We start from the raw sequence: 17,426 nt of genomic DNA on the forward strand, positions 1-17,426 counted from the left end.
CCCAGCAGTAAGTGGTTTGAAGCCCTTCTTTCTGACCAGAGCTCATTTTATCCTCTGCTGTTCCTGCTCTGCTGGGATCCTTTATCCTGAGGCGGAAACTCCTCAAAGATAGAGAAGATGAGGATTAACCTTTCATGGGGAATTGTCTGGGCCTCAGCTATGAGCAAGGAGAGGTCCTTGGTCCTGAGCAGGAAAGAGCTGGGGAAGGGAGGGACCTGAAATTCAGGTGAACTCACCCAGCAAAGGACCGGAGGACAGGGTGCGTGTGGTGGGAGCCACAGTGTCCTCGAGGAGGACACAGTCTGACTCTCATGCTTCTCAGTGATTCCCTGGTCATAATTAGGGGGCAGCAGAAGAACAGCACGCAGGAGCTGGTGTGTCCTTCATGGGGAGGGACCTGAGTCTGGGCCCTGTGTCCCTGTGGTGGCCTGTGAACGATGCAGACATGGAGGAGTCCCCTGTGCTGAGGCGGGAAGGTCTGGTCCTGTGGGCAGAGCAGGCTGGGAAAGTTTCCAAAGGGCTGGGAGGGATTTCTTGGTGTTAAGGTTGTGGGGGCCCCCACCAGCATGATGAGCAGTAGGAAAGGCTGTGCTCCTGCTGGGGACCGTTGCCAGCCCTGAGCCTTGCTGTCTGCTCTGAGGCCCAGAGCTGTGGGCTGGCCCTGCCTCCTCTCTGGAGGTGTTCACCTGCCTCCTGCCCTGTGTCTCCCCAGCTCTGAGGAAATGGAGGATTGCTGCAGGGGCTCTTTGCTCTCCCATCTCCCCTCCCTGCTTTTCTTCTTCCAGCTGCTTGCTGGGGGGTCTGCAGGTGAGTGTGTCCCCTCCCCCTTCCTGTGTCTCCTTGGGGTGGGTGAGAGCCCCCGGGAGTTCTGCTGGTGTCTCCATCACGACGGATGGTTATTGGTGGAGGCCCTGGTTCTAGAAAGATTCTGGTGATCCCCCAACTGCTAGTTGAAATTAAACATTTAAGAAGAATCCCAGAACTGTAAAATAAGGACAGGGGACCATGACAGTTGTCTAATGAGGACTTTATGTCTTATAAAGTAATTCAGCAGAGGACAAAGATATGGGCAGAAATAATAAAATTAGGAGCGGGTGTTGGGAAGTTCCTGGGTGTGGCCCAATGAGCCGAGAGGTCCCACCTAGGCCACAGGTGTGCTGTTTGGTCGGTTTTTAGTCCTGTCCTAAGAGGAGGCAGGTTAGAGCTGTGGATGTCAGAGTGTGGTCCCTGGCACATCAGTATCACATCCCTGCTACCTCCTCAGATATGCACTTTCTTGGACCCACCCCAGACCTACTGAACCAGGAGCTCTGGGGGTGGAGCCCAGCGGTCTGTGTTTCTCAAGCCTTCCTGGTGATTGTGATTGTGATGCCCGTGATGCCCCTAACTCAGAACCACTGAGTTAGAGAGTCCTTCATGGAAGACCTGGAGCCAGGAGCACAGCTGCTGAGGGCATCTCTTTGACACCATTTCTGGGTCGCAAAGTTGTGGTTGAGGATCTTGCCCTGATTCAGAGTGGTCACAGCTGAGCCCCTCAGGTCAGGGCCTCCCACCTGACAGTGTGTTCCCTGCCCCTGTCCTTCATGTCTCCAGCTTTCTCACTCCTATGTCTCTGTCCACAGAGGAGTTCGTGGTGATTGGCTCCTCGGACCCCATTGTGGCAGTGCTGGGTGGGAGCATCACGCTGCCATGTCGTGTGTCCCCGGCCATGAGTGTGGAGAACATGGAGCTGCGGTGGTTCCGCTCCAAGTTCTCAGAAGCAGTGTTCATCTATCAAAACCAGCAGGAGCAGAGAGAGGAACAGTTGGCCCAGTACACAGGGCGGACCTCACTGGTGAAGGACTTCCTCACCCGGGGGGAGGCTGCTGTGCGCATCCACGATGTCCAGGCTTTTGACAATGGGCTGTATACCTGTTTTTTCAGAAAGGGAAGCTTCTATGAAGAGGCTGGTTTGGAACTGAAGGTGGCAGGTGGGTTGCTGATCTATATTTAGACACCTGCAGTATTGGAATTGGGAGCAACCTCAGGGTCTAAGTAAATATGCCCTCAATTTATAGATGAGGGAAAGGAGGGTCTTTCACTCATTCATTTATTCAGTACAGATATATGGAACCCCTAGTATGTGCGAGCTACTGTTCTCTGCACCTGGATACATCAGTGTAACAAACAAAAATCCCTGCCCTGCAGAGTTTATATTCTAGAGACAGTAAATAAGCAAATAGATAGGTGATAGACGATGTTAGATGGTGGTAAGTAGTGATTTAGCTAAATAAATATTTTGGCGGTGAGAGTTCCAAGCAGAGGAACACCCATGTGAGACACCTGAGGTAGGAGTGTGGCAGGTGAGTCTGGGCAGAGAGGGAGGCCACATGGTTGGTGATGGAGGTGAATGGGAGGGTGGTAAGAGGTGACTATCCAGAATAAAGAGGTGTTCCTGGCCCAGGTGCACGGAGAAGAGATTGATCAGGAAGAGTCCATGAGGAGTGCACACTTGAGCAGGCATTTGAGTGAACCAGTGTTCTGAAATAGCCTTCTGGTTGATGGATCTATGTGGGGCATAGATAGCATGGTGATTGTGGTATGAACAGTTAACCAAATAGTCCTGGAGCTGGAGCATGTCCTTCCTGATGGGTACAGATGGTGGGATTGGGGAGGAAGTAGACAGGAGTTTTGTTTGGGGGGTGGTGGTGATACCAGACCATCAAAGACTTCATGTGCTGTGTTGTGCAGTTTGGATGCAGAGCCGAGGGAATTTTAAACAGAGTGGTGGAGGGAGATGTGTGTGGGCAGGTTTCCTTTGGCAGCTTTATGGAGGGTGTATGGAAGGTGAGCAAGACTGGAGGCCTGGATGTAGTTATGGGGTAGAGAGGATGGCCACCTGAATTCATGTAGTGGCAGTGGGGTGGGAAAGGAGCTCTCCAGCATCAGAGAGTTTTGGAAAGTAGACCCAGCTGCGTGAGGAGATTTGGGACAAGGAGAGTTTGGAGGAGTGGAGAGAAGGGACAGCAGAGGCTCAGTTTTTTTTGGCAGTTGGTTGTTTAGTAGTAGAAATATTGATATTATGTGTAAGTTGCCAATTGCTGTCATAATGTTGTGTAACACAGACATAGAAATCTCAGTGGCCTATAGCAACAAGCGTGTATTTGGGCATAAAGGGAGTTCAGCTCATCTGGGGTGTATTCAGCTAATCTTAACAGGGCTTACTCATACATCTTCGGTCATGTAGGGGAAATATAATTAAAAACATAATCTTCCAACCTAGAAATCCTCTTCTCAAAGATAGTAGGAAAAGAAATCCTTTTTATTATTAAATTTGCATTAACTAGAATGTGATGTGCATCACAGAGATTCTATCAAGAAATGCAAAAACAGAAGAAATCTCATCTTTTCCATAGCCATGCAGACACAACTCATTCCATACATGTTTTCAGGATCAGCAGTTATGAGCCCTCAAGCAGGTGGACTTGCTGGCACCTTTTGTCCTAGGTGGTGCACTCTATATTTACTTGGAAATTGGGGTGACCATCTATGTTAGCTAATTGGCTTTATTCTGAGGAAAACCAAATTCTCCTACCTTAAAAATAAAAAAAAAATATTTCCAGTGTAGTTAACATATAGAGTTATATTCATTTCAGGAGTGCAATATAGTGATTCAACATTCCACATATTAGTGGAATTTCAACAGAAACTCTGCAGGCTAGAATGGAGTAGTGTGATATATTCAAAGTGCTGAAAGGACAAAAATCCGGAGCCAAGAAAACTCTATCCAGCAAGGGGATCATTCAGAATAGAAGGAGAGATGAAGAGTTTCCCAGACAAACCAAAGTTAAAGCAGTTTATTTTTACAAATTCTCCCATCTTCATGACAGGAGGTGGTCTTACACGTGGATCCTGGTGCCCACTGAGGTTAGGCTCCTTCCCTGGCACAGGAAGCGGAAGAGAGAGGTGCTGTCCTCCTTGGTGTGAACAGTTTAAAGAGAGGGCTCCCAGGTCCTTGAGAAAGACATTCCTGGATCACAAAGCTGGCAAAAGGCCTGTTTTTTTTCCCCTCCAAAGGGCTTATATACATTTCAAAGAGGGGAGAAAACACCCACAATCACAAGTTTCCTCAAGTAAATGCTATAAGAAAAGGATGGGAAGGGGCTCTCATTTTCAACAGGGACAATAAGCCTCTTACTTTTATTTTTATTTTTAAAATATTTTTATTTATTTATTTATTTATTTATTTATTTATTTATTTATTTATTTATTTATTTATTTATTTGACACAGAGAGAGAGAGAGATCACAAGCGGGGGGTAGGGGGACCCAGCAGGGAGCCCGACAGGGAGCTCGATCCCAGGACCCTGGGATCATGACCTGAGCCGAGGGCAGACACTTAACCGACTGAGCCACCCAGGCACCCCAGCCTCTTACTTTTAATATATTTTGCTCTGACAGTGGGCCTTGGCTGGGTTTGCTCACATGGGTGTTGTTCAGCTGGCTGTTGGCTGGTCTAGGACAACTGCAGCTGGAAAGGCTGTGCTAGCCTGAGCATGCCCCTCCCGTGGCAGAGGGTGAGGCAATGGTACAAGCAGTTTCCAACCTCTGCTAGAGACACATTCCCTGAACTAACAGTGGCTGAGTCAAGTCACACAATGGAGCCCAGAGGCAGGGTGTGAAGGCAGTAAAAATATGTGGTGAGGATGAGCTGTATGTAAAGAAGGCTGAAGGATTGGGAATATTTTCATCATCAGCCTATCACAGATGGGGCCAAATATCAGTCAGTTCAGGATTTGAGTTTGAAGCATCTATGAGCAATCCTGGCAGAGCTAACCCCAGGGATGTGGATCATAGGGAGGGAGCTCAGGAGGTTAGTAGGGTTATCAAGGATGCAAGTAATGTACCAAGTGGCAGTGGGTGTGCAAGCAGATGCCCTGGAGAGTGTGTGAGGTGAGAAGAGCAGAGAAGGATGGAACCTGGGACCAAATTCCTCCTTCTGTCACTCTGGGTGATGGATCTCCACCCTCATGGTTGGGGAGAAGAGTCCCACCCTCTGTGCCTGCTGCAGTTTCCCCTGAGCTTTCCTTCTGTTCTCCTTGGCAGGACCCTTTACTTTAATCCTTGCAGGAACCACTCCCCCAGGGAACCCCGGAATGTAATGCTGTCCCTGGAGTTGTGCACAGGAAGACTCTGCTGGCATCACTGGGGTCTGGGTAGCCTCCCTGTGCTCTGCAGCTTCTCTTTTGCAGGTGTGGGCTCTGCCCCTCAAGTGCACATCACAGGGGTCCGAGTTGTGTGCATGGCCTCAGGGTGGTTCCCAAAGCCCCAGGTGCAGTGGAGAGCTGTCAGTGGAGAGAAGTTCCTGACATTCTCTGAGACCCAAGCCCAAGATGCTGAAGGGCTGTTCACCATGGAGGCCACTCTGGTGGTGAGGCACAGCTCTTCAGGGAATGTGACCTGCTCAGTCCTCAACCCCATCCTGGGCCAGGAGAAGGAGGTGGCCATTTTCATCCCAGGTCAGTACTGCTTCCCATTCCCAGAAGGGCGGGATGGTCTGGTTGGGGGTCCCTGGGTGTGCTGGGTTGGGCTGTCCTGGGCTGTGACCCTGATGGGGTGTCTGGCTGGCACAGAACCCTTCTTCCCCCGGAGTTCTCCTTGGAAGCTGGCTTTCATGGTGATCCTGACTGTGCTGATGTTCCTACTCCTGGGGGCTGCCTTTTACATCATGAGAGAGCATACTGCAAAGCACCGGGAGATACAGGAATGGGAGAAACTGCAGAGGGACAAGGAGGAGGACCAGCTGACAAAGGAGGAGGCACTGAAGGCCAGAGGTAATGCAGGACAGGGGTCATGGTAGGCCAGTGTGGCAGCTGGTGTGGAGGACAAGCGGACAGCAGGGCCCTTGGCCTGGAGCAGGTGGCTGAGGAGGACCGAGACGACAGCTGGGGCTGTGGAGGCTCCAGGGGTCTGGAGGTAGATCTTCTAGGAAATGGAGAGGTCCTCTCGTGGGCTTTCCAGGTGCAGTCTTTGCTGTTCTTAGTGATGGGAATTCATGCTTATTTTTCACTTTCTTTCAGATGAACTCCAAGCAGATCTTGGTAAGTTGTGTCCTTTTCCCAGAAGTTTCTGTGTCTCCTTTGTAGGAGACATTCTCTTCTCAGCTCACCTGTTTCCTGTGTTGCCTTTCAGACTGGAGGAAATGAGTTTACTGGGCTGGTGAGTGACTGTCCAGATGTCCTTGGGTCTCTTGCCCCCACTAAGCCAAGGTGTCCCCTCTCCTTGTTTCAGGCAGAGACATGTGGACCCTTCCCTGGGGCAGAAGTGGAAGCTGGTGGGAGGCTGAACACTGCTCCATGGGCTTTCCCCATGTGGGCAGTTGTTCCCACCCAGTGCTTGGGAACCTGGGGATTATGTGGGTCCCTGGAGTATATCATGCATCTTGGCTTTATTCTAATGCTGATCTGCCTGCCCCATTTCTAGCTTTTTAGCCTTCAATGCAACTGGTTCTCAGTCAAGCTGGATGCTCTGAGATTTTGTTAAAGAAGCTATATAAATAAATGGGGTCATTACGTTTAGGAGCATGATCCTTCCACATAACACCATCCAGGCAGAATCTTTTCTCTCCAGTTCCTGGAGGTGCTGATCATAAAGTGTTAGAGGACTGGGCAGATCATGGGTGGGAATGTGGTGGGGTGAGCTGTCAGTTGTCCAGATTAGTGATGTGTTTTCTGAGAAAGTTTGGCCACTTTTACCCTAGAGCTCAGCTAACATCCCATCCTAAATTCATCTCCCCTTTTGTGTTATTTCCCAAATATCTCTTTGCTGGAAAACATTGGATGTAATAATGATTTCCTACATTTATGGAATAATGTATATTTAATTCCCTAAAATATTTTCATCCATTGTATAATTTTTGACCTATTAAAGCAAAATTGAGAGCAGATAGAATAAAAATTTTTGAGTTTTTTTTTTTGTTTGTTTGAGGGTTGTAAGGCTCAGGACACTAACTTGGCAAGGGTCACATAGCATCAGCAGGCAGGGGTGGAACTCAGGTGGCAATGTGGGCTCTCTGACCTGTGGTCCAGGGAATTTCCCACAACACCCTGCTGTCTGCACATGGCAGGAGGGATCTCCTCTCCAGCCTCTCTCCTCACTCTGTTGGTAGTATCACCTGCAGCACAGAGGGGAGGCAAGGGCTGGTAGATCAATGCTAAGCTGACTCGTTCTGGCTCATGTCTCACCAGGGTGTGTTCCCTTTCAGCCTTGAAGAAGGCTCAACTGTATGCAGGTAAGTGACTCCGTTTCCCGTGGTCTTACCTCCCCAGCCTCAGCTGTGCCCACTTCTCTGTCAGTGGACCCCACACCAGGATGGGGTTGGTGTCCCCGTACTCCTTGTCTCATTTGTTGTCTCCTTCTGAAGACTGCAGTGATTGTCCCTGGGAACACAGATCTGCCTCTATTCTGACCAATCCTCTACTGTAGGTTGCTGTTAGAGTTGGCAACACCCTCTGAACACCCCTTGTTCAGCTGATAGTTTTGTTGGTGCAGTGACAACAGAGTGGTCATTTGTAAGGACAGTTGGACCATGGCATTGACTGTGTAGATCAGAATTTGCTGTCTCTAGAAGATTTCAGAAATCATGCTCACCTGCTTAGGACTCAGGTCTTTCTAAGGGGATCCTTGCTTCTGAATACATTTTACCCTGAAATTCCTACATTTTTTTGGATCTAGTTTTTTTTTTTTAAAGATTTTATTTATTTATTTGAGAGAGAGAGAATGAGAGAGAGCAAGCACATGAGAGGGAGGAGGGTCAGAGGGAGAAGCAGACTCCCTGCCGAGCAGGGAGCCCGATGCGGGACTTGATCCAGGGACTCCAGGATCGTGACCTGAGCCGAAGGCAGTCGCTTTAACCAACTGAGCCACCCAGGCGCCCCGGATCTAGTTTTGGTTTTCCTGTTTTTTGCTGTTTCTCTGGAATGTTGGTCTTCATTTTGCTTCCTCATGTTCTGACTCCTTGTCCAAGTTGAGTTTTTTCCTCTAAACCTGTGTGGTTGCTGTGAAGTAGTTTCTTTAGGTCAGCTGTTCTGAATCTGAAATCCAGAGCCTCCAGGATGTTTATGGAGTCCTGGTAGTGCGTTTGTGAGCTACCTGCAATTATATACAAAATCCTATGTATATGTTTGTGTTACAGAGTTAAGAAATTAAATTTTCTTTAAAGGACAGTTCCTTATAATTGTTCACAACCATAATGTCTCCTTTTAGGAGAATTCAGGATTTACCTGATGGGCTCAATAATGGTTGGGTTTATTAGAGTCAATGTGTGAGGATTTCAACAGGAAAAACCCGGAGGAGTGAAAATTGTTTACCAGAGAAAAGTTGGGAGTGAATCAGGGAAGGAAAAGTTGGTTGGGGACGAGAGGAGGAGATGAGAAGGAGGGTAGAGAGCTTGTGATTCTTCTGGGAGAGACTTTGGGTGGCTCAGAGTGGTGGAAGAGAGACCACAAATCACAGCCATGGTGGTTCGAGTAGGAAGTACACAGAGGATGTACAAGTTATTTGGGTGCATGAAAAGTAATAAACTCCTTGACAACAGTTTGAGAGATTTCTGAAAAGACTTACATCTATTTTAAGCTATTTTGAAGTAATTTTCTGGCTGGGTTTGCTTCTAATAAGGAGACCATCTCAACCTTCTAGTAGTAGTCGGGGCAGGAATGTGATCCAGGGGATCCTAATGAAATGATAGGTTATCCAGAGAACCCGTTAGCATTGGGGTTGGTTAAGAATTTGGACCCTTTGAACCTGTGTAACATGTGCTTTCCTGTCCTGGCTGTTTCTATTTATGATCAGGGATATAGACTGTGAGAGCAGAGAAGGGGGAGCCAGGGGTACAAGAGTCTAGGGGACCAGATGTGTGAAGAAAACTCCTTAGAGAGCCACTCTGATTCTTGGGATTTATTTGTTAAAAATGAGAATTAAATAGTCTTCTTTTAGCATCACTTCCTTCTCTGCTGGATTGAAATTCATGTGTTTTATTTATTTTTTACTTATTTATATATTTTTTAAGATTTTATTATTTGTCAGAGAGAGGGAGGGAGCACAAGCAGGGGGAGTGGGAGAGGGAGAAGCAGGCTCCCTGCTGAACAGGGAGCTGGATGCAGCACTAGATCCCAGGACCCTGGGATCATGACCTGAGCCAAAGGCTGATGCTTAACTGACTGAGCCACCCAGGCGTCCCGAAATGCATGTGTTTTAAAGTATACCTTGTATACCTTCTTTTTTATAAGGACAGACACCCTTACAGTAGTGGAATCAATATTTTCATATTGATGGGCTCATAGTGTGAGGTGAACAAATGTCTGATCTCATCTTATTCATGAAATTGGAAGAATAATTTATAATGAAAGACTTGCTGTGGAAATGAAATGAAGAATGCACTTGAACCACTGAAGTGCATAGCATAGCTCTGAATGCATCATAGAGTCTCAGAATGGAATGCCAACTCCCTTTCTCCTCTTCCTTCTTCTCCTCCTCCTGATTTCTCTTCTTCTTTGCTAATCTGTGTCAATTGTCATAGAAATGTGGAGCTGGCTGTCAACTAATGTCTTGATGATGAACAAGTAAAGTTCCCTTTTCTCAAAAGGTGACATGGGTCAGCCCACTTCATGTGATCTGTTTGTATAAGCAAATCAACAGAGCTGGATATACCCCTTTATCTGAATAAACCTGTATGAGTGAGATTAATGGTCACCTGTTTTCACCAAATGTTCAAGAAAATGTCCTGTTTTTATTTTTATAAGTGCTCTAATTTTGTTCTGTAGTCTCTGCCCTATTGGAGGTAACAGCTTTCTCAATGCAGACTTCTCAGGGTCTTATGACATATATACGTTTTGCTTTGATCAGTTAGCTTCCTTTCTTCTTCTGAAAAGGGAGTATGAAGGTCAGAGGAGTTTATGCCTTGTGTCACTGGGGGAGGGAGTCCCTGTGCTCTCCTCTCGATCATTTCGGGACCTCACCCTCTAGAGGGTACCTTGATATGGTCCTTAGGATAATTGAGTTTGGGGATCCATCTAGGTGTTTGGAGGCATTGCTCTTCCCCGCCCCGCCCCAACCCTATCTCCAGTTCCTTAATCTTAATCACATCTGTAAAGTTCTCTCTGCCAAAACATATTCACACTTTCTGGAGCATATACACAGCCATATTTGTGCGCCAACCACGTGAGGTGTCTCCTGGTGTTTTGGATCTCTCTGGGTGATATAGGGAGGAGCAGATGACTAGACCCAATATTTTTGGGTTTCCCCTTACATATAGGGATGTTTTTCCTCCCAATGCCCCATGAAACGGGGAAGCAAATTCATTACTTTCTGTCCTCTCACTGGATGTATGTTTTTCCTGCTTTGAACTTCTCTCTCTCCTTTCCTTGAAACCTCTCCATTGCCTCTTGACTGGGCAAGATTTCTCTGAAGCCATATCCTGAGTTCTCCTCACCCATGGCTGATAGTCATCCTCCAAGTGCAGCTCCGCCCAGTTGTATTGTCTCTGCCATGGCTTCGAGTCAACCTACAGGTTCAGCTCAGTCAGTCCTTTATTAGTAAATGGATGCCTCAGAAATTTTGATCTCCTCAGTTCTTTCTCAATGAAACCTAGCTTTTAGGATTTGTGGCTAGGGATTGAAGAAGCATGATTTGATAGTGAAATCTGTGCAAAGAGCCTTCTTTTTGGGTCAGTATCCAGTCTCTCAGTGGTGTTAATCTTTATGACTTGGCTTTCCTGGGAAGATTGTAGCAGGATGGCTGTGTGTGTGTGTGTGTGTGTGTGTGTGTAAGATAAATTCGTCAGGTGAACGTTTCCCAAAGATTTTTCCCTGTAACTCTTGCATCAGTGTATTTCAGAAGATAGAACACTGGTCTGTACAGTCTCCTCAAATCTCTGATTTGTTGTTCACATTTGTGAAATGTGGTTTTCTTGTAGATTGGCGGAAGGAGAAGTTCCAGGCCTGTGAGTTACTTCAAGTTCTTTCTGGGTGCTTCTACTGCTGCCCCATGGCTGCTGACATCTCCTTCAGCTTGCTGTGATGATACAGATGCTGGCCCCATCAATGATGGTGGGCTCGGATGGGGCAGTGAAAGTCACCGAGCTGGGATTGATGGGTGTGACTGATATTGGATATAAATGGATGTCCTTCAGTCCTTGGAGTCCAGTCTGGCCCTCAAGTGCCCTGTGACATGTCTAACCCCCAGATCAGTCTTATGCTTACTTCTTCTGGTTGGAGGGCTGTCTGCTTGAGCCAGAAGGCTCTTATCTCAGGAGGCTTAGCCCTCCCTGCATGCAGCTAGGTGTCTGGGGTGGGATGATGGTTGTGTGCTTTGTTATGGGGCAGGAAAAGGCCTTGAATGATTGGAAACTCTCTCTGCAGTGCCTGTCACTCTGAATCCAGAGTCTGCACATCCCAGCCTTGCTGTCTCTGATGAAAAGACTAGTGTGACCTGGAAGGACACATCTAAGGTCGCAGGAGATATCTATAGCGTCTTGGGTCATGACGGCATCACACAAGGGTGCTGTTACTGGGAGGTGGAGATCACAAATGCAGATAAAAGTGAGTGGGCTCTGGGGGTCTGTAGCAGAGGTGTGCAGAGGAGGGGCTGGTACCAGGAGTCCCCAGAAAAGGGGTTCTGGGCTGTGGGGAAGTATGGTGATAGTCTCTGTGCCCTCACTACTAAGTCTCACAAATCCCTTAGGAAAATTCCTCACAGGGTAGGGGTTTTCCTGGACCTCAAGGAAGGGGATGTCTCCTTCTACAACATGACTGATGGCTCCCACATGTTCTCCTTCTCTCTAACTTCCTCCCCTGGGACTCTGTTTCCATACTTCAGTTTGAAGACAGGAGATGTGTCCATGACCCTCTGCTCTGTGGTGGGTGGGCCTGCAGAGACCCTTGTACCCCTTAACAATCCTCCTCCTTCTTTGGAAGAGCCTGTGAGCCTCTCAGGGGTGGGATTCAGCTCAGTCTCTTGTGTTGATGGTGCTCCCCCAGGGGCTGAATCTCCATTACTCCCCTGCAACCCTGAGGCTATGTTCCCATAGAGTCCCAACACTGTCCCAGACTCCTCATGGTGGCTCTTCCTGGCGCTGCAGACTCCCTGGGGTAATAGCCTCTGAGGTTAGTTCTGGCTGACTTGGTGTCTCCCTGTCCTCTTCTGGGTGCAGACTGCTGGGGTGTGGTTATGAGAATAGTCAGTTCATGCCTTATGCTCAGGTATTAGAAGATAAATGTTGACTGAGCTGATATGGGGTAGGCTGAATTTTGCTATTGGAAGTTATGTTTCTTTTGGTCATGAAAATTATTTCATGGAGTCTTTGTATTGTTTTGATATGAAATGAGATGAGGTCTGAATTACTCTGAAGAATTAAATGGTGTTTATTTTATGCAGAATTTTAAATTGTGCAGACGAACCCAGAGGCTATGGGGTGGGTCACCAGCTCTATTTTGGGAAGTGTGCCCTCTGACTAGAGACTTTGGCCATCCAAAAATTTCTGAATAAATGGATGGCTGATGGACTTTTTTTTTTTTAAAGATTTTTAAAATTTATTTATTTGAGAGAGGGGATGAGAGGAGAGAGAGAGCACATGAGAGGGGGGAGGGTCAGAGGGAGAAGCAGACTCCCCACCGAGCAGGGAGCCCGATGCAGGACTCGATCCAGGGACTCCAGGATCATGACCTGAGCCAAAGGCAGTCGCTTAACCAACTGAGCCACCCAGGCGCCCCGATGGCTGATGGACTTTAAGAGGAGTGGAGTGTAGTATTCTTTTGTATATGCTTCCTATTCTGGGATGGACAAAACATACTTATCTTACCAAACCTTCATAAATATCTGTTATTTGTGAAATACTAGTGCTGCATTAATTCAGTGACTGGAGGATGAGAATTTGGGTTCCATTGTGTGTCAACACAGTTGGAGAGAAGAGAACTGCTACCAGAATAAAGATGTGAATGAAAAAGAGCATTTTCAGACCCTGGGTTAATTGCAGAAAGCTTTCATCATGAGCACAGTTCCAGGATCTATGTACTGCTTCTCAGTATTTCCAAGTCCAATTGTAAAGGTGGATAGAAACCACAGGAAACAACAGGAAGCCAGACTATTGAGGACTCAGACCTCCAGGAATGAAGGTGTGTTCACTCCTGAGGTAGAGAACTCCAACCTGCCCTGATTCTGGGAGAGATAAGACACAGAGTTGGAAGTGGAAGAAGGAAGTCACAAATCTCAGTTCCTGCCTGTGACCAAAAATAGGAAATGGACTGTAGTAGCTTTGCATATTTTCTCTTTCTTGTCATGTAGATATGTCATTTGTATTAATTATCTATTTTCTTTCTCCCTTCTTCTTACCAGTGTGATTTTATTCAAGTTGTCAGTGGTGATATTTAAAATACAGTCTCTAAGTAAGAGAGTAGTCCAATGATTGTGGCTGGACTTAAGGAATAAATAATATAACTGGTCGATTCAATGCCTGGCACTGCCTGTCTCTTCCATTTTGGGGAAAGAGTGAGAACTTTTTCACTTGTAAGTGTAGCTCTGTAGATGAGTAAAAATGTGGAGTTGTTGTGTTGTTATATGGAAGTTCCAGTGTGAATAAAATGGTGTATGTGGAAGCTGAGGATCTAAAGATGTGGACTGTGCTCATTTTCAGTTCATTGCCTTTGATTCAAATCTACCCTGCATTTGCCCTACTTGTTGATACTGGAGCTGGATGTCATAAACGTTTCATTTCTGCCATGTGGCTCTCTTGTTAGCCTTTGTCAGTCAGTGCACTGTCGGGTTTGGCCAGCAAACCCTGAGATGGCGAATGAAAAAAATTACTCCAGACACCTTCGTAGGAGAAAGGAGATGCCTGGGGACCAGATGCTCTTGTGGTGAAAGGCCCCAAGCCAAGCTTTGTCTCCACTTTTATTGGGGTCTTATCAATACACCACGTGCAAGGGCAAAACAAGGAAAGTGTAACCTTAATGATCAGGATAATAGTATATGGAGCGGTGTGTGATAAGGGCAAGGAGGCAAGGAGTTCCTGAAGTACATGACCACCACAGGTGCCTTTCTTCAAAATTTAAACATTTACTCCCTAGATGAGAACCTTGAGCCACAGTGAGAATCTGGCTGCTTTCAGCCAAGAAACTTCAAAGGGGGCCCAGCGTTCCGGGCACTCCTCCTTCGTTTTTCAATTAGTCTCATCCAGGGAGGCATATACAAGTCAGATTTTGTCTATCCAGGCACTGTGAATTCCTATAGTGCACCACAGAGAACACAGCAAGATGTGGCAGGGGAGTGTAGTGCTTTCTTCTTCCTTTGGTGTTTTTTTAAAAAACATTTTATTTATTTAATTGTCAGTGTGCACAAGCAGGGGGAGCGGCAGGCAGAGGGCAAAGCAGGCTCCCCGCCGAGCAAGGAGCCCAATGAGGGACTCGATCCCAGGACCCTGGGATCGTGACTTGAGCCAAAGGCAGATGCTTAACCGACTGAGCCACCCAGGCGCCCCACTTTTGGTGTTTTTTTCCCCTTGATCCTATGATGTTACTGCCAGTGGCCTGGAGAAGGCCTAGCTTCTCTCACCTTTGGGTGAATGAGTATGGCATTGCAGCAGGCTGTGATCTAGAGGGCTGCTTCCCAGGGAATCTTGGGAGTTTTCCTGCTCAGCAGGCTTGGCCTGTGGCTTGTGGGGTGAATTTCTTTCCTACCTGGGGACCCTGGTCCCATCTTCTCCAACAAACAGAATGTCAGTCTTATTCTCTCAAATGTCTTCCTTTGGGTGCTCTACCTCAGCCCTGGAGGTAGTGTCTGCTTCCTGTGACTCCTTCTGGTTTCCTTAGAGCTTTCTTTTACCTCTTTCATAGTTAAACACCTTTTGCTTAATAAATCTTTATATCACAGTTCCCCTGTTAAAATGACTGATGTGGTTTCTGCCTCCTGACTGGACACTGACTGATATGAACATCTAAACTGAAGTGTACGTTAATATATTATCTGACATGTTCATCTCCTCCTTCCATATGGCTTGTGGCTTTGTGACACTGGATTACTTTTGGATGGGCTATGGGCATATTTCCTTTGAAATGGACAGGAAAGGAATGCATGGATGTGATATGAATTATCCACACAAATAAGAGGAATCTTTTGAAACAAGTGGACCAGTTGCCCATGTAATTCCTCTTGGGAGGAGTGAGGTCAGCATCATGGCAGAATGAATCCTTCCATTTGTCTTCCCGTTTCCATTTACAACTACTAGGATTCCAAAATCCAACAGAGTTTCCTCTACATAGCACACCAGACGCTGAAGAGATCCATGCATGTTTATAACTGACAGTGTGTGGATTGGGCCTCATGGAGACCAGAGCCCAGGCAGGAGTGGTGGGGCCTGTTACCCTGGTTTCTACAGTGGTGGCAACACCTGCCCGTGACTCCTCTGGGAGAGAGGGTGGGGGTGGAGAGGGGTGAGTGAAAGACTACCTGGCCCTGTGGGCTGCAGCTGGAGGACCCTATAGTTATGAAGCCACAGAGCAGGGTCCTCTGAGGCAGGGCATCTGTGACTTTGTGGGAGTGGAGGGGGGAAGGGAAAGGCAAGGGAAGGAGGCACACAAGAAGAAACACTTTATGCACTGTCTGCCCTGAGAGTTCAGCAAGAGAACACCCAGCACCACTGGGACTCCCGAACTTGAGGATCCTCCTCCTGGAGTGTGGGGCACACCCAAAGCCCAAGGGCTGAGTACATACTGCCCTTACTGGGTTGCCAGCCTCCCACTTTTTTGTTTTTGTTTTTTTGAGCCTGGTCTAAATAGCTACCACGGCTGCTCTGGTAAGAGAAGCCAAAAACTTGTGCTATTCTGCCACCTGCTGGAATACTAAAGAAGGGCCTCTAACTGCCCACCTGTGGAGTGTTAGAATTAAAGTTAGCAAATCTTTACTTACTTACATGCAAAAGGTGTTGGCTACTTCAAATGATCTGGCAGAGGAAAATCTCATTAAAGAGAATGAAAAATCATGGTGATATGATTTTGCTAAAGGAAAATAACCATTCTCCAGCCACCAAACCTACATTTACAGAAGATTGTGATCTAAGTAATAGAGAATTCAAAATAGCTGTCATAACAGAATTCAACAAGATACAAGAAAATCAGGCAATTCAGTGAACTCAGAAATAAAATGAATGGACAGAAGGAATATTTTACCAAAGAGACTGAAATTTTAAAAAAGAACCAAACAGCAATTCTGGAGCTGGAGAACTCAGTAAATGAGATGAAGAATGCATTAGAAACATTGGAAATAGAGCAGATCAGGTGGAAGGGAGAACACACGATTAGAAAGATGGAATCTAGAAATGATTCAGGTGGAAGTGGAGAGAACTATGATTTTTTTTTTAAAAAGTGAAGAAACCCTGGGGCGCCTGGCTGCTTCCATCAGTGAGGCATCTGACTCTTGATCTCTGGGTTGTGACCTCAAGCCACACTTTGGGTGTAGAGATTACTTAAAATAAAAAACAAGCTTAAAAAATGAAGAAATCCTGCAAAAGCTACGAGTCTCCATTAGGAGAGCCAATTAAGAATAATGGGTAGACCAGAAGGAGAAGAGAAGGAGAAGGGGACAGATTGTTATTAAAAAAGTGTTATCTGCCTTCTCCTAATGTCCTCCATGCTATTCCTTATGTTCCACAAATAAGTGAAACCATATGATAATTGACTTTCTCTACTTGACTTATTTCACTTAGCATAATCTCCTCCAGTCCCATCCATGTTGATGTGAAAGTTGGGTATTCATCCTTTCTGATGGCTGAGTAATATTCCATTGTATAAATGGACCACATCTTTTTTATCCATTCATCGGTTGAAGGGCATCTCAGCTCTTTCCACAGTTTGGCTATTGCGGACATTGCTGCTAGGAACATTGGGGTGCATATGGCCCTTCTTTTCACTACATCTGTGTCTTTGGGGTAAATACCCAGGAGTGCAATTGCTGGGTCATAGGGTAGCTCTATTTTTAATTTTTTGAGGCACCTCCACACTGTTTTCCAAAGTGGTTGTACCAACTTGCATTCCCACCAACAGTGTAAGAAGGAAGGGAAAAATGAAGGAGGGGAAATTGGAGGAAGAGATGAACCATAAGAAACTATGGACTCTGAGAAACAAACTGAGGGTTTTAGAGGGGAGGGGGGTGGAGGGATGGCTTAGCCCAGTGATGGGTATTAAGGAGGGAGCACTGGACACGTAGGTTTACAGTGCAGGGATGGATGATGATAACCCAAGCTAATGGTACCAAAAAGAGAGCAGGTGTAGCCATACTTATATCAGACAAGATAGACTTCAAGCCAAAAATGATAAAATACAAAGAAAGTCATTGTATACTAATAACCAGATCAATTCATTAAGAAGATGTTAACAGTTGTAAATATATATGCTCCCAACA

General features: G+C 46.6%; 2 protein-coding genes across 2 annotated transcripts; both read left to right on the forward strand.

Moving 5' to 3' along the window:
• The first annotated feature begins 1,606 nt into the window (after positions 1-1,606).
• On the forward strand, positions 1,607-6,004 carry BTNL2 (butyrophilin like 2). Its single transcript, XM_064598329.1, has 3 exons — positions 1,607-1,970; positions 5,231-5,497; positions 5,612-6,004. Exons 1-3 carry the CDS (start codon positions 1,607-1,609, stop codon positions 5,836-5,838), a joined length of 858 nt encoding a protein of 285 aa, XP_064454399.1. The 3' UTR covers positions 5,839-6,004.
• A 54-nt stretch (positions 6,005-6,058) lies between these two features.
• On the forward strand, positions 6,059-13,603 carry LOC135365645 (butyrophilin subfamily 1 member A1-like). Its single transcript, XM_064598330.1, has 5 exons — positions 6,059-6,079; positions 6,171-6,197; positions 6,270-6,312; positions 7,243-7,269; positions 11,396-13,603. The coding sequence occupies exons 1-5, from the start codon at positions 6,059-6,061 to the stop codon at positions 12,061-12,063; spliced, it is 786 nt and encodes a 261-aa protein (XP_064454400.1). The 3' UTR covers positions 12,064-13,603.
• Positions 13,604-17,426: the final 3,823 nt, after the last annotated feature.

Source organism: Mirounga angustirostris, unplaced genomic scaffold, assembly GCF_029215605.1.
Source record: "Mirounga angustirostris isolate CCGP_5_RB_7025 unplaced genomic scaffold, mMirAng1.0.hap1 SCAF_8, whole genome shotgun sequence".
NCBI lineage: Eukaryota > Metazoa > Chordata > Mammalia > Carnivora > Phocidae > Mirounga > Mirounga angustirostris.

Coding starts and splice junctions, on each gene's coding strand:
- LOC135365645 (XM_064598330.1), top strand. CDS start 6,059: ATGAACTCCAAGCAGATCTTG. Junction 6,198..6,269: donor GAAATGAGTTTACTGGGCTG/GTGAGTGACTGT, acceptor TCCTTGTTTCAG/GCAGAGACATGTGGACCCTT. Junction 6,313..7,242: donor TGGGGCAGAAGTGGAAGCTG/GTGGGAGGCTGA, acceptor GTTCCCTTTCAG/CCTTGAAGAAGGCTCAACTG.
- BTNL2 (XM_064598329.1), top strand. CDS start 1,607: ATGTCTCTGTCCACAGAGGAGTTCGTGGTGATTGGCTCCTCGGACCCC. Junction 1,971..5,230: donor TTTGGAACTGAAGGTGGCAG/GTGGGTTGCTGA, acceptor TCTCTTTTGCAG/GTGTGGGCTCTGCCCCTCAA. Junction 5,498..5,611: donor GGTGGCCATTTTCATCCCAG/GTCAGTACTGCT, acceptor TGGCTGGCACAG/AACCCTTCTTCCCCCGGAGT.